The sequence below is a fragment of the Tenrec ecaudatus genome, chromosome 2, assembly GCF_050624435.1.
Source record: "Tenrec ecaudatus isolate mTenEca1 chromosome 2, mTenEca1.hap1, whole genome shotgun sequence".
In the NCBI taxonomy this organism is placed as follows: Eukaryota; Metazoa; Chordata; class Mammalia; order Afrosoricida; family Tenrecidae; genus Tenrec; species Tenrec ecaudatus.
The window spans coordinates 80,620,961-80,638,445 of NC_134531.1; the positions used below are offsets into that span (position 1 = coordinate 80,620,961).

Genomic DNA, 17,485 nt, shown 5'->3' on the forward strand with positions numbered 1-17,485 from the left:
ATACACATCACCTATAAGCTTTATATCTGGAGACAACTCTAAATTTTATGTTTACTATCTCAATGATTGATTTTAATGTACATTGGGCAATCGATCGTCCCTTCGATGCTAAAGAAACTTTTTTGTTCTCTTTGGAGAAAGAGAGTTGGAAGTTAGGGAGAGAAAGATGAAAATCAAAATAAGTCTTGTGCTTACCAGTATTAGAATGAAGAAATAGACGCACTATGTCATAAGCCTCTTGTTTCTCCCACGAGGCATAAGACTGCTAGACAAATCAAGGCCTATTAAGCTGAAACAGCTGGAGTTGGCCATTTGTCTTCCTTCTGTGTGAAGAGGGGCCCAGGTGGCAGAGCGCATTGCGTGTTGGACCGCTACCCACAGCTGCTCTGCCGCAGGACGCTGCAGCTTTCTGCTCCTGTCAAAATCGACGTTCTCACAGACCCGCAGAGACATTTCTCCTCTGCTTTGTAGGGTCTCTGTGGGTCAGCATCAGCTCCACGGCAGTGGATTTTTCAATAGGATAGACTGGATAATGTTCCTGTTGGATAATATTTGCCTTTGTCTCCTGTGTTCTTTTTGGCTTGGGATCTTGGTTAGTGTGCAGTATGAATTTGAGGGGGGAAAATCATTCTCATTTTCAGTTGGAGTATTTAAAGTAAGCAGAGTGAATGATTATTACTGTGGAAACCAGACAGTGAGTATGACTGTAAACAGAATGATTTCGAAATGCCCAGTGACTAGATGCCAGCCGACTGCAAGAACACTATCGTCCTTCCATATTCATGTTTATTGAAATATGTTCTTAAATAACTTCATGATTTATGTGTTAACCATCTTTTAGAGTGTATACATGAATAGTTTGTTTCTTTGTTTAGAGTTTTAGAATTCAACAGAAGGTGGAAATTGAAGATCTACTTAGTAATAAAAATTATGATAGCTAGCACCTTTAGAAGCTGTTGAATCTTTAAAAGTAACTTGATAATATGTCCATATGCCCAGTTTAGGAGAGTAACCTAATTTTCTGGGAACTGCCTTCTGTTTGTTGACTTAAATTCACAACTTCCTTGATAAATCTGAAGGACACTTGTGATGTGCTGCGACTTAATATGCAGAACTCCTTTGGGCAAAGTTTAGATTAAGTCACTTGTGAAACAATTGATCAGCACCATATTTGATCCTAGTAGGATTTCGTTTCGTTTTTGCATTAATACCCTGGGTGACAAAACTGACTGTATTCAAAGCATGAACTTGTCAAAGCGTACTGTGGAGCTTCAAAATAAAGAAAACCTTGCAACTACGTGTCCAAGAAAGGGGCTCGTGCTTCAAAAGCATAGCAGGCATGCTGGACTTCTTCGATGTAGAGACAAGCACTTACTTACTTATCGTACTTAAGAAAAAACCCAAAAACCTAGTCTGTAGAATTGTGGTTTATTAAGGGAATGTACTTTTCCCTCTTGATAAATAATAACCAGTACAGTAAGTGTCAATTTTTACTGGAACATTTTCAGTATTGAACATAAATCTTTGAGCTGACATTTTGAGTTAGTCAAAGAAATATTACCCTTTAAAAATTTTTATGAAATATATTTTATATCACTTACTATGTGTTCCCAAGGAAATGATTTTTCATATACTTTATATAATTGTGTACCTTCTAGTATTTTCATGAAATATATGCTATTTTCAGAAACTATCCTCTTCTCCATCATTTCTACCTTTTAGTTTTAAGGACTCTTACTTAGTACTTCTTTGAATTAATTATAATTCTGAATTTGTCAAAATATAATCATTGCTATTGCCATTTGAACATTTTTGGCAACTGCTGTCTTCACATTTGAAACTGCTTCATAAAAAATAGGTCAGAAAAAGTGTAATATGCCAAAGAAGTTGATTTCTTTTGGACCTAACTGAAACAAAGATCTGGTTTTAATATTTGCTAACAGCAGGTTGTTATTCTATGTAACATGATTATTTACATAGTTACCACACCAACAACATTTGGAATTCCATGAAAAATATGCGGTAATATCATTTCATCGAAAACAGTAATTTTAGAATGCAGCATTACAAAATTTCTTGACTACTTTTATACTTTGGGTTTTTAAAAGTTAGAAACTCATAGTTGTGACATTATATTAATAGTTCATATTAATTTCCACAAAGTGAATTCATTAACTTTGTAGGTCTTTACATTTACTTAAAGCAGATATTTTATTTGACTCGTCTTTCTGTAACATCACGTACATGGCAGGATGCATAGTATCACATACTAGGCAGGAGCTAAAGAAGGACTGTTGAATTTAATTTCACATTTTTATTCAGGGTTCTACAGAAATTTATTGATTACATTTCACATGCTCCTGACACTATTTTAGTCTTAGCTCCAGAATTCAAAAACAGAATTCATTGCTATTTACCCAGACATCTGTAGTAAAATTATATCACTATTAACTGACATAATCCCTAATACATAGTAAGTATTCAGTAAATGTTATCAAACTACTATAATTCATAGAAAGTTGTTATACTATAATACTGAGATGCTTTTCCTGATCAATTCTAGTCACAAATCTTCAGAGTCATAACTAATGAAGTAACAGTGTTTAAGATTCTACTCTTGTCCCATGATTAGGGATGTTTGGAGTAAAAGAGAGAAATAGAAAAAACTATATATCAGTATAATACTTTGTATACTTAAGTTTCCTTTGACATTTCCTATTCAGCTTTTTCACATCATCATATCTTTCATTTGCTTTAGCTATTCTGTGTTTAAAAGCAAGTTTCAGAGTCTCTCTGACATCCATTTTGATGTTTTCTTTTGCCTTGCCTTTTAAATGACCTTTTGCTTCCTTCATGTTTGATGTTCTTGATGTCACCGCCACAGCTCATGAGGCCTTCAGTCGTTAGTGCTCAAAGGGTAGAATCTGTTCTTGATGTCACCCCTACAGCTCATGAGGCCTTCAGTCGTTAGTGCTCAAAGGGTAGAATCTGTTCTTGATGTAACCGCCACAGCTCATGAGGCCTTCAGTCGTTAGTGCTCAAAGGGTAGAATCTGTTCTTGATGTCACCGCCACAGCTCATGAGGCCTTCAGTCGTTAGTGCTCAAAGGGTAGAATCTGTTCTTGATGTCACCCCCACAGCTCATGAGGCCTTCAGTCGTTAGTGCTCAAAGGGTAGAATCTGTTCTTGATGTCACCGCCACAGCTCATGAGGCCTTCAGTCGTTAGTGCTCAAAGGGTAGAATCTGTTCTTGATGTCACCGCCACAGCTCATGAGGCCTTCAGTCGTTAGTGCTCAAAGGGTAGAATCTGTTCTTGATGTCACCGCCACAGCTCATGAGGCCTTCAGTCGTTAGTGCTCAAAGGGTAGAATCTGTTCTTGATGTCACCGCCACAGCTCATGAGGCCTTCAGTCGTTAGTGCTCAAAGGGTAGAATCTGTTCTTGATGTCACCCCCACAGCTCATGAGGCCTTCAGTCGTTAGTGCTCAAAGGGTAGAATCTGTTCTTGATGTCACCGCCACAGCTCATGAGGCCTTCAGTCGTTAGTGCTCAAAGGGTAGAATCTGTTCTTGATGTCACCGCCACAGCTCATGAGGCCTTCAGTCGTTAGTGCTCAAAGGGTAGAATCTGTTCTTGATGTCACCGCCACAGCTCATGAGGCCTTCAGTCGTTAGTGCTCAAAGGGTAGAATCTGTTCTTGATGTCACCGCCACAGCTCATGAGGCCTTCCGTCGTTAGTGCTCAAAGGGTAGAATCTGTTCTTGATGTCACCCCCACAGCTCATGAGGCCTTCAGTCGTTAGTGCTCAAAGGGTAGAATCTGTTCTTGATGTCACCCCACAGCTCATGAGGCCTTCAGTCGTTAGTGCTCAAAGGGTAGAATCTGTTCTTGATGTCACCGCCACAGCTCATGAGGCCTTCAGTCGTTAGTGCTCAAAGGGTAGAATCTGTTCTTGATGTAACCGCCACAGCTCATGAGGCCTTCAGTCGTTAGTGCTCAAAGGGTAGAATCTGTTCTTGATGTCACCGCCACAGCTCATGAGGCCTTCAGTCGTTAGTGCTCAAAGGGTAGAATCTGTTCTTGATGTAACCGCCACAGCTCATGAGGCCTTCAGTCGTTAGTGCTCAAAGGGTAGAATCTGTTCTTGATGTCACCGCCACAGCTCATGAGGCCTTCAGTCGTTAGTGCTCAAAGGGTAGAATCTGTTCTTGATGTCACCCCCACAGCTCATGAGGCCTTCAGTCGTTAGTGCTCAAAGGGTAGAATCTGTTCTTGATGTCACCCCACAGCTCATGAGGCCTTCAGTCGTTAGTGCTCAAAGGGTAGAATCTGTTCTTGATGTCACCGCCACAGCTCATGAGGCCTTCAGTCGTTAGTGCTCAAAGGGTAGAATCTGTTCTTGATGTCACCGCCACAGTTCATGAGGCCTTCAGTCGTTAGTGCTCAAAGGGTAGAATCTGTTCTTGATGTCACCGCCACAGCTCATGAGGCCTTCAGTCGTTAGTGCTCAAAGGGTAGAATCTGTTCTTGATGTCACCCCCACAGCTCATGAGGCCTTCAGTCGTTAGTGCTCAAAGGGTAGAATCTGTTCTTGATGTCACCCCTACAGCTCATGAGGCCTTCAGTCGTTAGTGCTCAAAGGGTAGAATCTGTTCTTGATGTCACCGCCACAGCTCATGAGGCCTTCAGTCGTTAGTGCTCAAAGGGTAGAATCTGTTCTTGAGATCATCTCTAAATTCTTGGGCTACACTCAATATCATATTTTGTTTCTCCAGGACTTGCTTTTAATTTTCTTCAACTTCAGCGTGAATTTACATGTGAGCAGTGTTCCACAGTTAGCTTCTGGCCTTTTTTTGACTGTGAAAATTTAGCTCCATTGTTTGTTGCCATATTAATAGTCAATTTGTCTTATCTGTATTTTACCCAGTGAGTTTTCCCCAGTGGTGCTTTGAGTGCCGTCCATCTCTGGAGTGCTCATCTTTTTGAAGTCTGTCTGTTCTTACTTTGGAAGCTCTGCTGAAACTGAGGTGACCCCGCTGATACTTAAAATATTAACTTCATAGCTTCCAGCATCTCAGCAACATGCAAGCCATCACAGTACAACAAACTGATTGAGTAGTAGTAGAGCTTGAGGTTCCTTCGAGACCTCCTTTACCACCCTGTTTGTCTGTACATTGCTTGAGCTTGAGGCTGGCGGATCCTGTCATCATGCATTGCCTGAGTTGGATATCCCATCTGAGCCTGCTTTGTTAAACTCCTGAGCTGTTGACTGTTGGTGACCTGCCCTGCTGTTTTACTGCCTGTGGTCGGACTGCCTGAAGTGCTCTAGGGAAGACTCAGCTATGTGCATCCTTGACCTTGGACCCAGTAGCCCTCTTGAGTTGAAGGACTTCCAGTCTATTAACTGTTTTATGGAAGTGAATTTAACGGATCCCTCTGTACTGCTGTGTGGACTAATTGGCTGTTATATTCCTTCATGTTGTGTCTCTATTTCTCTATCTATCTATGTATCTATGTATCTCTCTCTCTTTCTCTCGCTCCCTCCCTCCCTCCCTCCCTCTCTCTCTCTGTCTGTCTATCTATCCATCTCTCTCTCAGAGGTGTCCTGGTTTTGTTTCTTTAGAGAACCCTGTCTAACACACTAGTGGTGAAGTGGAGCATTGCTGTCATACTGGGTTACTCGTCAGGCTGGGAACTATCAGGTTGCCATTTAAAACCACCAGTTGTGGGAGAAAGATAAGGCTGTCTACTCTAGTTAAGATTTCTGGAGATAGAGCGTGAGTGTTTTGGGTTTTTTTATTTGGTAAGTTTGGGGGTATCTGACACATTCAAGTGGAGACATCCATTAGAAAGCTGACACTCAATACTGGTATGGCCTAAAGATACAGATTTTGGAATTTACCAGCATCTTGTCAGGTGTTGAAATCATAGGAGACTTTGGAAGAACTCGTGGAGAAAGTGGGTAGAAAGCAGAGCAACGAGTGACACTGCAACTCACTTTCAAAGGACCATCGTAAAAGTCAGAGTCTTTCAAGGAGCCTGAGAAGGAGCAGTTAGTGATGTGCTCTCAGAGCCAAACAAGTGTGGCGCCACAGAAGCCAGCACAAAGGAAACAGTAATGGCGACGCATCCCGTGGTCTCAGAAACAAAGGTCCAAGTGATCCATGGTGAGAGATTTTTAATGGAGAACGCAGCACAAAGGCGAGAGGGCAAGGAAAGCATGGGGACTGAGGGAGGCTGTTAACATGCAAACCATTTAAACTCGTGTCAGTGTCGACAAGAAAGTACCGGGATGGGTAGGAGCTTACAACTGCTAGAGGGAGAATTGATTGCCGAGTTTTGGGTTTTTTAAGCAAAGCTTTCATAATAGACTGAGGTTCCTTTCTACCTCGTCTCATTTTACCTAGGACACATTTTCCCAGTGGTTCCTATGCGCTGTGTGTGCTCTCACTTCCAGGTCTTGTCATCCCAGAGTACTTGTCCTTTCCTCTTCCTCCGTATTTCCCTTCCTGACTAACTAGTCAGCCTTCGCGTCTCAGTTTGCTGCCACTCTGCTCCGCCAAGTCAATTCCCCTGATGTGTCCGATGACGGCACTCAGCTCTTCCCATCAATTCTCCCATCTGGGCATACTGTAAATCCTTACTTAGCTGTTCGGCCCTACTTTGAGCTTACGTATGTCAGGAAGACACGATGCAAGCTTGTCCTTTTCACATTCCCGTGTCATTCTCTTGTAACATGTGCCGCACATAACATTCTCAGGTAAGCACTGAATGAAAGTGCCAAAGATATGGAGTGAGATCACTGGAAAGTACAGAGAATGATATCCACGGATAAGTTGAATAAAAAAATATTCAAATAACAGGAACAGTTGTTTTTCTGAAATATGCAGCAAGGACATGGAGGTGGTTAAACTAAGGAGGGATCATTTGACTGTAAGAACTGTATGTGTACTCCTTGTTATCTTAAAGCAACATGGGGGTGAGGATGGAGAAGGAGTTCGTGGACTCACGAGCACATCCCAGAGCCCCACGGCGTAGAGTTTACTGAAGTAGAGTGTGACTTAGGCAGGGTCACAAATACACTGGCTTTCAATGGGGCACATCTCCTCAACCTCCTGTCGTTCATTGCAGACTGACTTGTTCACACACACACTCACAAACACACTCACAAACACACACACACAAATCCTAGCTTTATATAAACCCATGGAACCCAATTCTTAAGCCTCCTCTAATTTGCATTATTCAAGAGAATCTAGTAGGCCCACGCCACCAAAGTCGATTGCTCTCTGTTTACTGCTGTTTCATTGAGTTCTGGCCGCAGGAGTTCACTCTTTAGAAATAGGGCATCCTGGACTAGGAAGTCGTGCATTTTCCCAGAAAAGGATTTAGAACGTGAGGGCATAATTTACCCCTGTGTAGCATATAATTATGCGTGTGGCTATCTAGAATTTGATTGAGCCATTGCTTGGTCACCTGACATTTCCCCCTGAATTATTGGGGAAGACCACCTGCTAGTGTAGGAAAAAGATGAAGATGATGGTAGATATTAGTGAAAGTTTGGGAAAGCTGATGCCAAGAAAAGTTGAAGGATCTTACAAAAATATTTTTAAAAGACTACTTTAAGGAGGACTTGGTAATGAAGTTTTAGCATTTCTCTTGCAGCTTGTCTCCTTTTACCTAAATATAGAAAGGATAAGTTACATGTTTGTATTGACCTGAGTCGAGAGGTGGTTGTGGCTGCAGATGCTATTAAGAGGCCGTTGGAGAAAGATTCCATGGTATCTTGATTAGTTAGAGAAGCTCATCTTTGCAGCAGGAGGGTTGGGTAGGGCAGAAGACTTACATTTTTAGAAAAAAAAAAAAGATCATTTTATAGGAAAGGCTGTTACAAAAGAAGTCAACAAACAAGAGGTGTTATCTTAGGCTGACTTTTCTGGAGAAGCAATTAATATATATTCATTTATATATCTGTGGTAGTTACATAATCTGGTGTCAATTTGGGACTTGAGAGGAATAAGAGTGAAGGGGTGGAGTCTAGTTTGTCAATCAGATCATAGCCAATTAGGCCTCTGTGTGGGCATGACCTTCTCCTGAGAATTTTGGGAACTCCAGTATTTCTTCCATGGACGCTGGAAACACACTCTCTCTCTGCTTGCTCCCTGAGAGACACTCTACTGACAAGACACATGACAAGACGCATTGGCACTATGCTGATAGACTCTATACCTTGGGAACTGGAGGAGCCACATGGAGACCCCTGCCTGTGCTGAGATGATCCAAAAGACTTTGCACCTACTGGCCTGTGATCTTCCTGCATTTGCTGTTATTGCATGTGTTTCATGAGTCGTAAGAGGACTTTATAAATTGGTATCGGGCATATAGGCTAATATTGGACTTATGGACTTGATGGGGACAGGACTGGGATTTTTCTCAATATTCAATTGCTCTTGTATATAAACCTCTTTCTTGTGCACATATCAGTGTCCATGAATTTGTTTCTCTATACAACCCAGACTAACACAATATTTATATATATATATGTCAAGACAATGGCTCACACAGTTGTAGAAGCAGGCTTGTCCAGCCAGGTTCCAAGTTTGTGTATCAGCTATAAGGTTAGAAGCTTCTTTGAACTCCAGTAGCTGGAAAGGCTGATAAGCCAAAGACTGTCAAGAAGACCACAGATTGTATTCATTGACGAATGATTCCAAGATCAGTAAGTCAGGCTTATAGATGCAGAAGTGAATGCATTTAAGATTGGCAGTGACTGACCACTGACTACTCCCAGGATGGGCAAACAGACGTTAGACCATTGACTTAGTTCCAGGAACTATATCCAAACTCAGCAAAACTTAAACAAGTTTTTCCACAGCGTCTACTTATATAGGAATGAGGACACACCCTCTCAGAAATTGCCTTTCAATTGATTGCATCAGGTCTCTTATCTGGTAAGGGTATTGCATCCCAATCTAATCTTATAACTAATTGATTGGCTGTTCATAGGAGATCCCATTATGGAAGTGATTGCATTGTGTTGGATCACATCATGGTGAATTTCCAGGTCTTAATTGCCAAATCTTGGGAATCTTGGCTCAGTCAAGTTGACACAGAACCAACACAAATGTAGAACTAGCCAGAGCCTGGGAAACAAAGTTATGATTTAGAGCAAACAGGTATATGGGAGAACTACAACTGTGCTTAAAATTATATATATCAGTGGGTCAGGCTCTCAAATGAGTACTCAGAAGCAGGCTCACAATTCTTGATCTAGAGAGAGTTTTAAGAATACCACTCTACTTTGACAGACCCCCAAAAGGGTCCTTGCTGAACTCCCATATGACTTCATATTCTTGGTAACTACAACAAAGAATTTGTTGAATAGGATTGTTTCATTATTCTTTAGGATACTTAAATGAGTCAGTCAAAGATACTGATCTCGCTTTTAGTAGAATTAAGGTGTAGAAGTTCTCATAGCCGGTATTTTGGCTGCGATTCATTAGCTTTTCTCGTAGGTCATTTATGTTGTTGTTGTTGGAGTCTTAAAGAGCACACCGTGTCATCAGAAAGGATACTTGGCTTTCTTTTGGCTACATCAACAGTGAGTGATCTGTAGTCATAGCAAATAGCCTAAAAGTAGACCCAGATCTTATCGCAGTCAGGGCTTGTTTGTGTTTTAATTTTATCACACTGCTACATGTAGAAAGATTTACAAAGCCAGACAATTGCCATAAGACTTATAATGGAAAAATCGTATCCTCTACCTCAGACTTATGAGTCTCCAATTCTACTTTCAACTCCTTTGGGCAATTCTTATTTACCTTGTTGTTTTATGAAAGCTTTTCATGCTTCCTTTTTTCTCTCTTGCTTTCCTATTTGTGGTATTCTCTGTTAACCTTCTTGTGAAGGACGATAGGCACTCAGCTTTTTAAGTCCTCACCCCTAAGCACCCATTTATTCCATTCTCCCTTAACTTCGCAGTATAGTTCTCCATCTTTTTACATATTTTTCTTTCCCTTTTCTTTTTTGTTTATAGGTTATTTATATTGTACTTTAAAAAAGAGATCAGCATTGAGTATGTTATTATGTACTCTTTGAAAGTTAACATCAGGGTCTAAAATGTGCTGTGATAACATGTCCTTTCTTGGAAAACGTTTTAGATAATTTTTGTAAATATTAATTTTCCATTTAATCATTTCTACCACATGTCCAAGCTCTCCGAGTATGATTATTATTCTCTCAGTACTTGAATTAATTGTGTAATGCATACCTTTTTAAGGGTGCTTGCTGCACAGCACTTACTTAGGACCTTTAGTTACCATCTGTATTAGACCTATCCATAAAAAATAATTAGACCAAGTAGGGACTTGAGTAGAGAAGATAAATATAGGAAACTGCCAAGAATGGTGGAAGAGACAAAAGGTAGCACTGGGTGAGCTGGCGACTAGTGTTTGCAGAGATGCGGCTGTACCAAAGCTGAGGGACCCTATGTACAACACAATGACGGACTGCGCCGTTGCCGCCTTTGTTCCGTGTTGCACTCTCATTGTCGCAGCTATGTGCCAGTCAGTGTCCTTGAGGGCCTTCCTCTTTATTACTGCCCCTCTTCTTTACCAAGCATGCTGTTCTCCAGAGACTGGTCTCTCCTGACATGTTCAAAGTATGTAAGACGAAGTCTTGCCATCCTTGCCTCTGAAGAGCACTCTGGCTCTACTTCCTCCAAGATAGATTTGTTTGTCCTTTTAGCAGTCCATGGTACTTTCAATATTCTTCTCTAATACCACAATTTTCGTGCATTCATTGTTCTTCAGTATTCGTTATTGAATTCGCATTTTCACATGCATATGAGGCAATTGGCAATACCATGGCCTGGGCCAGGTGCACATCGTTGCTTTTCAATACCCTGAAGAGATCTTTTGCAGCATATTTACCCATGCAACACATTGCTTTATTTCTTGACTGCTGTTTCCACGAGCATTGATTGTGGATATAGCAAGACATAATCCTCGATAACCTAATTGTTCCCCCATTTATCATGATGTTACCTATTGGTCCAGTAGTAAGGATTTTGCCCTTCTTCACATTAGTTGTAATCCCTACTGAAAGCTGTCATCCTTGATCTTCATCAGCAAGTGCTTCAAGTCTTTATCAATTTCAGCAAGCACGGTGGTGTCGTCTGCATTCTGCAGGTTATTTCTAAGCCTTTCTCTAATCCTGATGCCACACCCTTCTTCATATAATCCAGCTTCTCTGTTGGCTCAGCATAATACAGATCGAATAAATATGGTGAGGGGATGCAACAATGCACACCTTTCCTGATTTTAAACAATGTAGTCTTCCCTTGTTCTGTTTATACAGCTATCTCTTGATCCATGTCCAAGTTTCACATGAACACATTGAAGTATTCTAGAATTCCCATTTTCCTCAAGTTTATCCAGTGTTTTTTACGATCCACACAGTTGAATGCTTTGACATAGAAAATAAAGCACCAGTAAACCTCTTTCTGGTGTCCTCTGCTTTCAGCCAAGATCCATCTGATGGCAGCAGTGGTATCCCTTGATGTAAGTCCTCTTTTCAGTCTGGCCGGAACCTCTGGCAGCTCCCAGTTAATGTCCTGCTGCGGCCTTCTTTGTTGTCTGTTCATCGGTGCAAGCTCCACTGTACTCTGCTCACTTTGGGCAACTCAGCTGGCTCAGTGACATAGCTTGGAGCATCACAGCAACATACAAGCCACCCCAGCGTGACAAGCTGACAGCCAAGTGTGGACTGCGAGGACCGCAGTGCCAGGAGTGCCACAGGTGCGAGCATTTTCAGTGCAGCCCATTGCTGGAGCGACACTGATAGACGCTGAGGACGAAAGGAGGAAAAGGAAGGAAGGAGTTGGGAAAAGAGAAAGGGGAGGATGGGGAGCGGGAAGGAAGGAAGGAAGGAAGGAAGGAAGGAAGGAAGGAAGGAAGGAAGGAAGGAAAGATGAAAGAGGACGCAAGGAACAAAGGAGGCAGGAAGCAAGGAAAGAAAGTTAATAAGCAAACCAGAAAGCCCATTTTCTCCTCTTCCTTTCCACTGATATTGACTATTGGCAGAAACCCACGACTTGCCGGTCATTTTGTCGTACTGTGGTGGCTTACACACGCGAGGCTGGAAGTCGTGTCCCTGATATTTCAAATACTAGAATGATCAGATTGCTACGGAGCTCCCCGGCTAAGAACAGACTACAGAGAGGGAATAGGCTGTTCAATTCTGAGGAATTATCCACAGAAAAGGTTGTCAATAGCAGTAAAACATTGTCAGATACTGAACAGCCCAGAAATAGTGGCAGAACATTGTTATATATAGTACCAGAAGATGAACTCCTTAGGTTGGTAGGCTCTCATGGGACTAGAAAAAGCTGTTGTCTCAGAGTAGAGTCAACCATAATGATGATGTGGATGGAGTAAAACCCAAACAGTAATTAATAATCCGAACTCAGAATGTATGAAGTATAATTCTAGGAAAATTGGAAGCCCTCGAAAATGAAATAAAATGCATAAAATCAATATCTGAGGTGTGTGTGATCTGAAATGAATTGATGTTGGCCATTTTGAATCAGGTAACCATATGGTTTGCTATCCTGGAAATAAAAGATCCAAGAGGAATGGCACTGCAGTCACCCTCAGAAAGGACATTCCACTATCTCGAGATACAGTGCTGCCTCTGATAGAATAAGAACTACATTCATACAAGAAATGCAGTTAATACAAATATCATTCAGATTTATACATGATTCACTGAAGCTAGTGATGCATAAATTGAAGAATTTTACTAATATCCTCAATGAGAAATTGATCAAACATGCAATCAACATGCATTGATAATTATTGGTGCTTGAAACATGTAAAGTTGAAAAGGAAGAAGCGACAATTGATGGAATATATCCTTGGTTATAGAAACAAACCTGGAGATGAAATGACAGAATTTTGCAAGATCGATAACCTCTTTAATGCAAATGCTTTTTTTCCAACAACATAAGCAGCAACTGTGCTCATGGACGTTGCTGGACTGATTACACAGGATTCCAAAGGTCTACGGCTGTGCGGTAGATGATGGGGAAGCTGAAGGCGAGCAACCACAGGGTGGTCAGGGACTGACTCAATTACTCATATGCAAGTTCAGAAGGAAGTAGAAGAAAAGTAAAACCTAAGAGAGCTGAAATTCAACCTGGAGTATATTCCTCCTGAATTTCAAGCACGTCTTAGGAATAGAGTTGAATCATTGAACACGATGAGTTGTGGATGCATTAAGAACATTATACAGAAAGAAAGCAAAAGATCATGATAAAGCTGAGAAGGAGAGGTGTGTCAGTGTTGTATCCTTTAACTGTACTCATTAAATTTGTATGCTATACAAGTAGCCAAAAAAACCAAGACTATATGAAGAACTTGGCATTAGGATTAGTAGAAGACTTTTTTTTCTGTTTTAAATCATTTTACTGGGGGCTCACACACCTATTACCACAATCAATACATCCATTGTGTCAAGCACATTTGTACATTTGTTGTCATCATCATTCTCAAAAACATTTTCTTTCTGCTTGAGCCCTTGGTATCAGCTCCTCGTTTTCCCCTCCCTCCCTACCCTCCCTTCCTCATGAACCCTTGATAATTTGTCAATTATTATTATTTTTTCATGTCTTACACTGTCTGATGTCTCCCTTCACTCACTCTTCTCTTGTCCATCCCCCAGGAAGGGGGTTATATGTAGTTCCGTGTAATCGGCTCCCCCTTTCTATCCCACCTTCCCATTGCCCTCCTGGTATCACTACTCTCATTATTGGTCCTGAGGGGTTTATCTGTCCTGGATTACCTATTTCCAATTCTTCTCTGTATCAGTGCACATCCTCTGGTCTAACCAGATTTGTAAGGTAGAAACGGGATCATGATAGTGGGTTGGGGAGGCGGGGAAGAAGCTTTAAAAAACTAGAGGAAAATTGTATGTTACCTTTTTTATTTTTTTAAGGAAGACATTTTAACAAGCTGCAACGTGCAAATGACCCATCTTGCTTGCTGAAACCTAGGAGGACTTGAAGCACATGCTCCTGAAGATGAAGGACTGTAGCCTTCTGTATGAATTACAACTCAATGTAAACAAACAAACAAACAAAAACCCAAAACAAATCACTGCCGTCACATCGATGCTGATTCATAGTGAGCCTGTGGGACAGGTTAGGACTGCCTCTGTTGGTTTGTGACACGGAAACTGTGTGTGGGAGTCAAAAGTCTTGTCTCTCTTGGCTAGTTGTTTCGAGCTGCTTACCTTGGCAGATTGCAGCCTGACTCGTATCCATTACACTCCCAGGCTCTCTTGTAAAGACAACCCCAAATCCTCGCAATCTGACCAACAGACAGCATTGTGATAAATATAGCAAAGATTGTAATTGTCAATAATATCTCCCCAAATTTTCTTTGCTCATCTTATTTTTATTCTCTTTGCACTTTGGGATCATGCCATGAAGAAATGCGTCAGTCTTTAATGAGTGCCTACAATGTGCTCCGAGTTGTGTTCAAATAAAAGGTAAAGCCACTTAGAATAATTGGAACTCAAAAGAAAAGACTGCACTTCTTTTAGTGCATTTAGAATTGATTCTTGCTTTTTTGCCTATAAAATGAAATTGTAGAGGACGGGGTCTATGTTTAATTCTACATGTACATTTTAGTGATTACTTTTTTCAGGATTAATGTGTGCATGAATTCCTTTATCAGTATGGTATTGAAGCTTCAAATGATTAAAAACTCTTTCCTATCTGAAAATGTCCATCTTAGGCACAGGTGCCTGACAGTTGTAATAAGAAAATACAAGGTCACTCTGTGGGTTTATGTTTTGCTGATAATGTCCTCACATATCAAAAACTAAAATAAAATACTGTTTTTTCTTTGTGTTGATTCATAAAAGTATATTCTACAGCTGACCCTTGTCTCTGACTCTGTACTGGGTGTTAACACACAGAGGTGCTTAAAAAGGGAAATGCCAAAATGTGCTTTCCATGATATATGTTTGCACGCATGAAGCGTTCACATTAAAATAAAATGATTTTGAATGAAATCATACATCAATTTGTTAGAAATACAATTGCAAATGCTTTTGGCCATTTTACTATAAACTTAAGAACAATCAAAATACAGATCAGACAAAATTATCTGTAATAATTTCAACTAAATAAATGTGCCTTCAAATGTTTTGATGCCCCCCTTTCCAATTTTTCTTTTAACATTTCTCAAATTGCTTAATTGGAGTTATGTGTGTAAGCTTCAAATAACAAGATTATCTGAACATCAAGATTTTATTTTCTTAATCTACTTCCCTTCCTGTTGTTTAGAAAGAGGAAAAATTGAGATAAGATAAATTCACGGGTTAAATGGACATTATAATTGACTTTGTTTGTTTGTTTTTTAAGTACACATACAAAGTTACATATACAATTTCTGGGGTGCAAGAAAAGTAATATGTGATCCTCAACATATATCTATGATCCTCAAGAATATAAATATCCATTGTTATCCTTTACATCAGCATTTAAGTTTTTTAGGAACATTGCTATAATATTAAATAAGAAAGAATGTTGTTCTTTTTTACAAATTAAAGATTTGAAGTAAATTAGCAGGCATAATTCTTGCAAAAAATTTTTCTCTGTGTCTTATACATTCAAATGATCTGAAATTGTGGGAGTTAGCTGAAATGATTTGTAAAATGTCCCTCCAGTAGCACTTGGTTGCCCACTTTAGTGACTTCCTGGTCTATTTGTTAATTGACTAATAGAGATTTATCTAGGAGTGATCAATCACCACTACATCTTTTTTAAGGTATACATATTTTCTCATTCTGCACATATGTATCCCAGGAAAGTGCATAACAAACAGATCACACTAGAACCTTTCAGTGCATTGATTGAATATCTCTCCTCAAGTTCACTTTGTTAATCTATAAAATGGATGTAGTAATAGTTCCACTTTAGTAAAGATATCCTCAGCTTAATGTAATTTGTGTTCTGAGTTACAGTTTGCCCTCAAGATGTGGTAACAGTATAGGCATAACTATCTTCATGATTTTGTTCTGATGTCAAAGATAAAGATAATAATTACTACGAGTTTCTGCGGGAGGCTCTTGTTCATGCAGATGGGCAGGTGCCAGACTACTAAACGAAACAAAGGTTGTTCAAACCTGCTTAGAATCACGTCAGACGATAGGGGTCTGGAGATCTACTTTCCGAGAGCCATGGCCTGGAACCCCCTATAGAGTGGTTCTCTGTACACACGGCGTTGCCGTAAGTTGGAATAAACTGAACAGGGACTGGACTGCCAAATAAGGAGTATCTGTGTTACCTTCAGCAGACCATAACTGAGACTTTGTGATATATTTATATGTTTTCCTGGTAGAGGAATGTTTATGCTCCTGCATTTACCTTTTGGCAAAAAGGCTCAATCTTGACACTTAACATTATTATTTATAATTTATTAAATAACTTGTTAATTTTAGATAAAGGAATTCCTATGTGGTGTCCCAGTGGTTAAGAATTGGGTCACTAACCATCAGGTTCAATGTTTGAAACCACCAGAACTCCATGGTAGAATACTGGGCATTTTACTCCCCTAAACAGTTAGTTACAGTCCTGGAAACTCAAAGGGCAGTTTGGCTCTGTCCGATAGGTTATCTGTGCGTTTATATTGCCTCCGTGGGAGTGAGATGAGGTGAGATGCTCTCAGCCTTATCAGTCTTAGAATCCTACCTTTCTTTGAATTATTATCACAATTTTTATCTTTCCTTAGAAATAGATTGTTGTGCTAGCCATCAATGACTTCTGCTTTACTGCCCATATTAAGAGAGACTGGAACTAAACATCATATTTCATTTCTGAGCAGATTTACTTAGAACTAAGTTTTACCCAAAAGATAATAGTATTTTAATATGGCATTTATGTTGCTTTCTTTTTTGCTAGAGAAACATTTACCTGTCTTAAATATTTTTCATAGATTACATGTTGAGCTATATGATAAACTGTAAGAATGTAGCCTGGTTATATGGTCACTGTGTTTGTATCTGACAAATGTACTGTATTTGAATCTAACACTTTTCTTTTCCCTCAAAAGGTACTGTACATGTTAAAACTGGTACTTAGCCCTACACTCATCTCAATCTGATTGTTTTCCTTTCATCCTAGTTCAGACTTGGTTCTTTCAACCTAGAGAAAGTTGCGAGCCCAGCTGAGGTCATTCGAGAACTTCTTTGTGACTGCCTGGACACCATTGCTGAAAACCAAGCCAAAACCCAGCACCTGCAGAAAGAAAATGAAAGGCTTCTGAGAGATTGGAATGATATTCAGGGACGGTATGTGGACAATATGCTTGCATTTTAAAGACACCATTTCTCTTTATATTATTGTCATTTTGATAAAACCCACATCATTGTCCTATAGGTGAGGGTAGAACTGCCCCTGTGAGTTTCCAAGACTGT

The 17,485-nt window shown here is 40.1% G+C and overlaps 1 protein-coding gene across 2 annotated transcripts in view; it reads left to right on the forward strand.

The window, feature by feature from the left end:
- XRCC4 (X-ray repair cross complementing 4) overlaps window positions 1–17,485 on the forward strand; it is a 297,968-nt gene that overhangs the window by 91,570 nt on the left and 188,913 nt on the right. For both annotated transcript variants that reach the window (XM_075541249.1, XM_075541250.1), the window contains exon 4: window positions 17,193–17,359. In XM_075541249.1, the coding sequence (XP_075397364.1) occupies window positions 17,193–17,359 (167 nt within the window). The remainder of the gene's footprint in view (window positions 1–17,192; window positions 17,360–17,485) is intronic.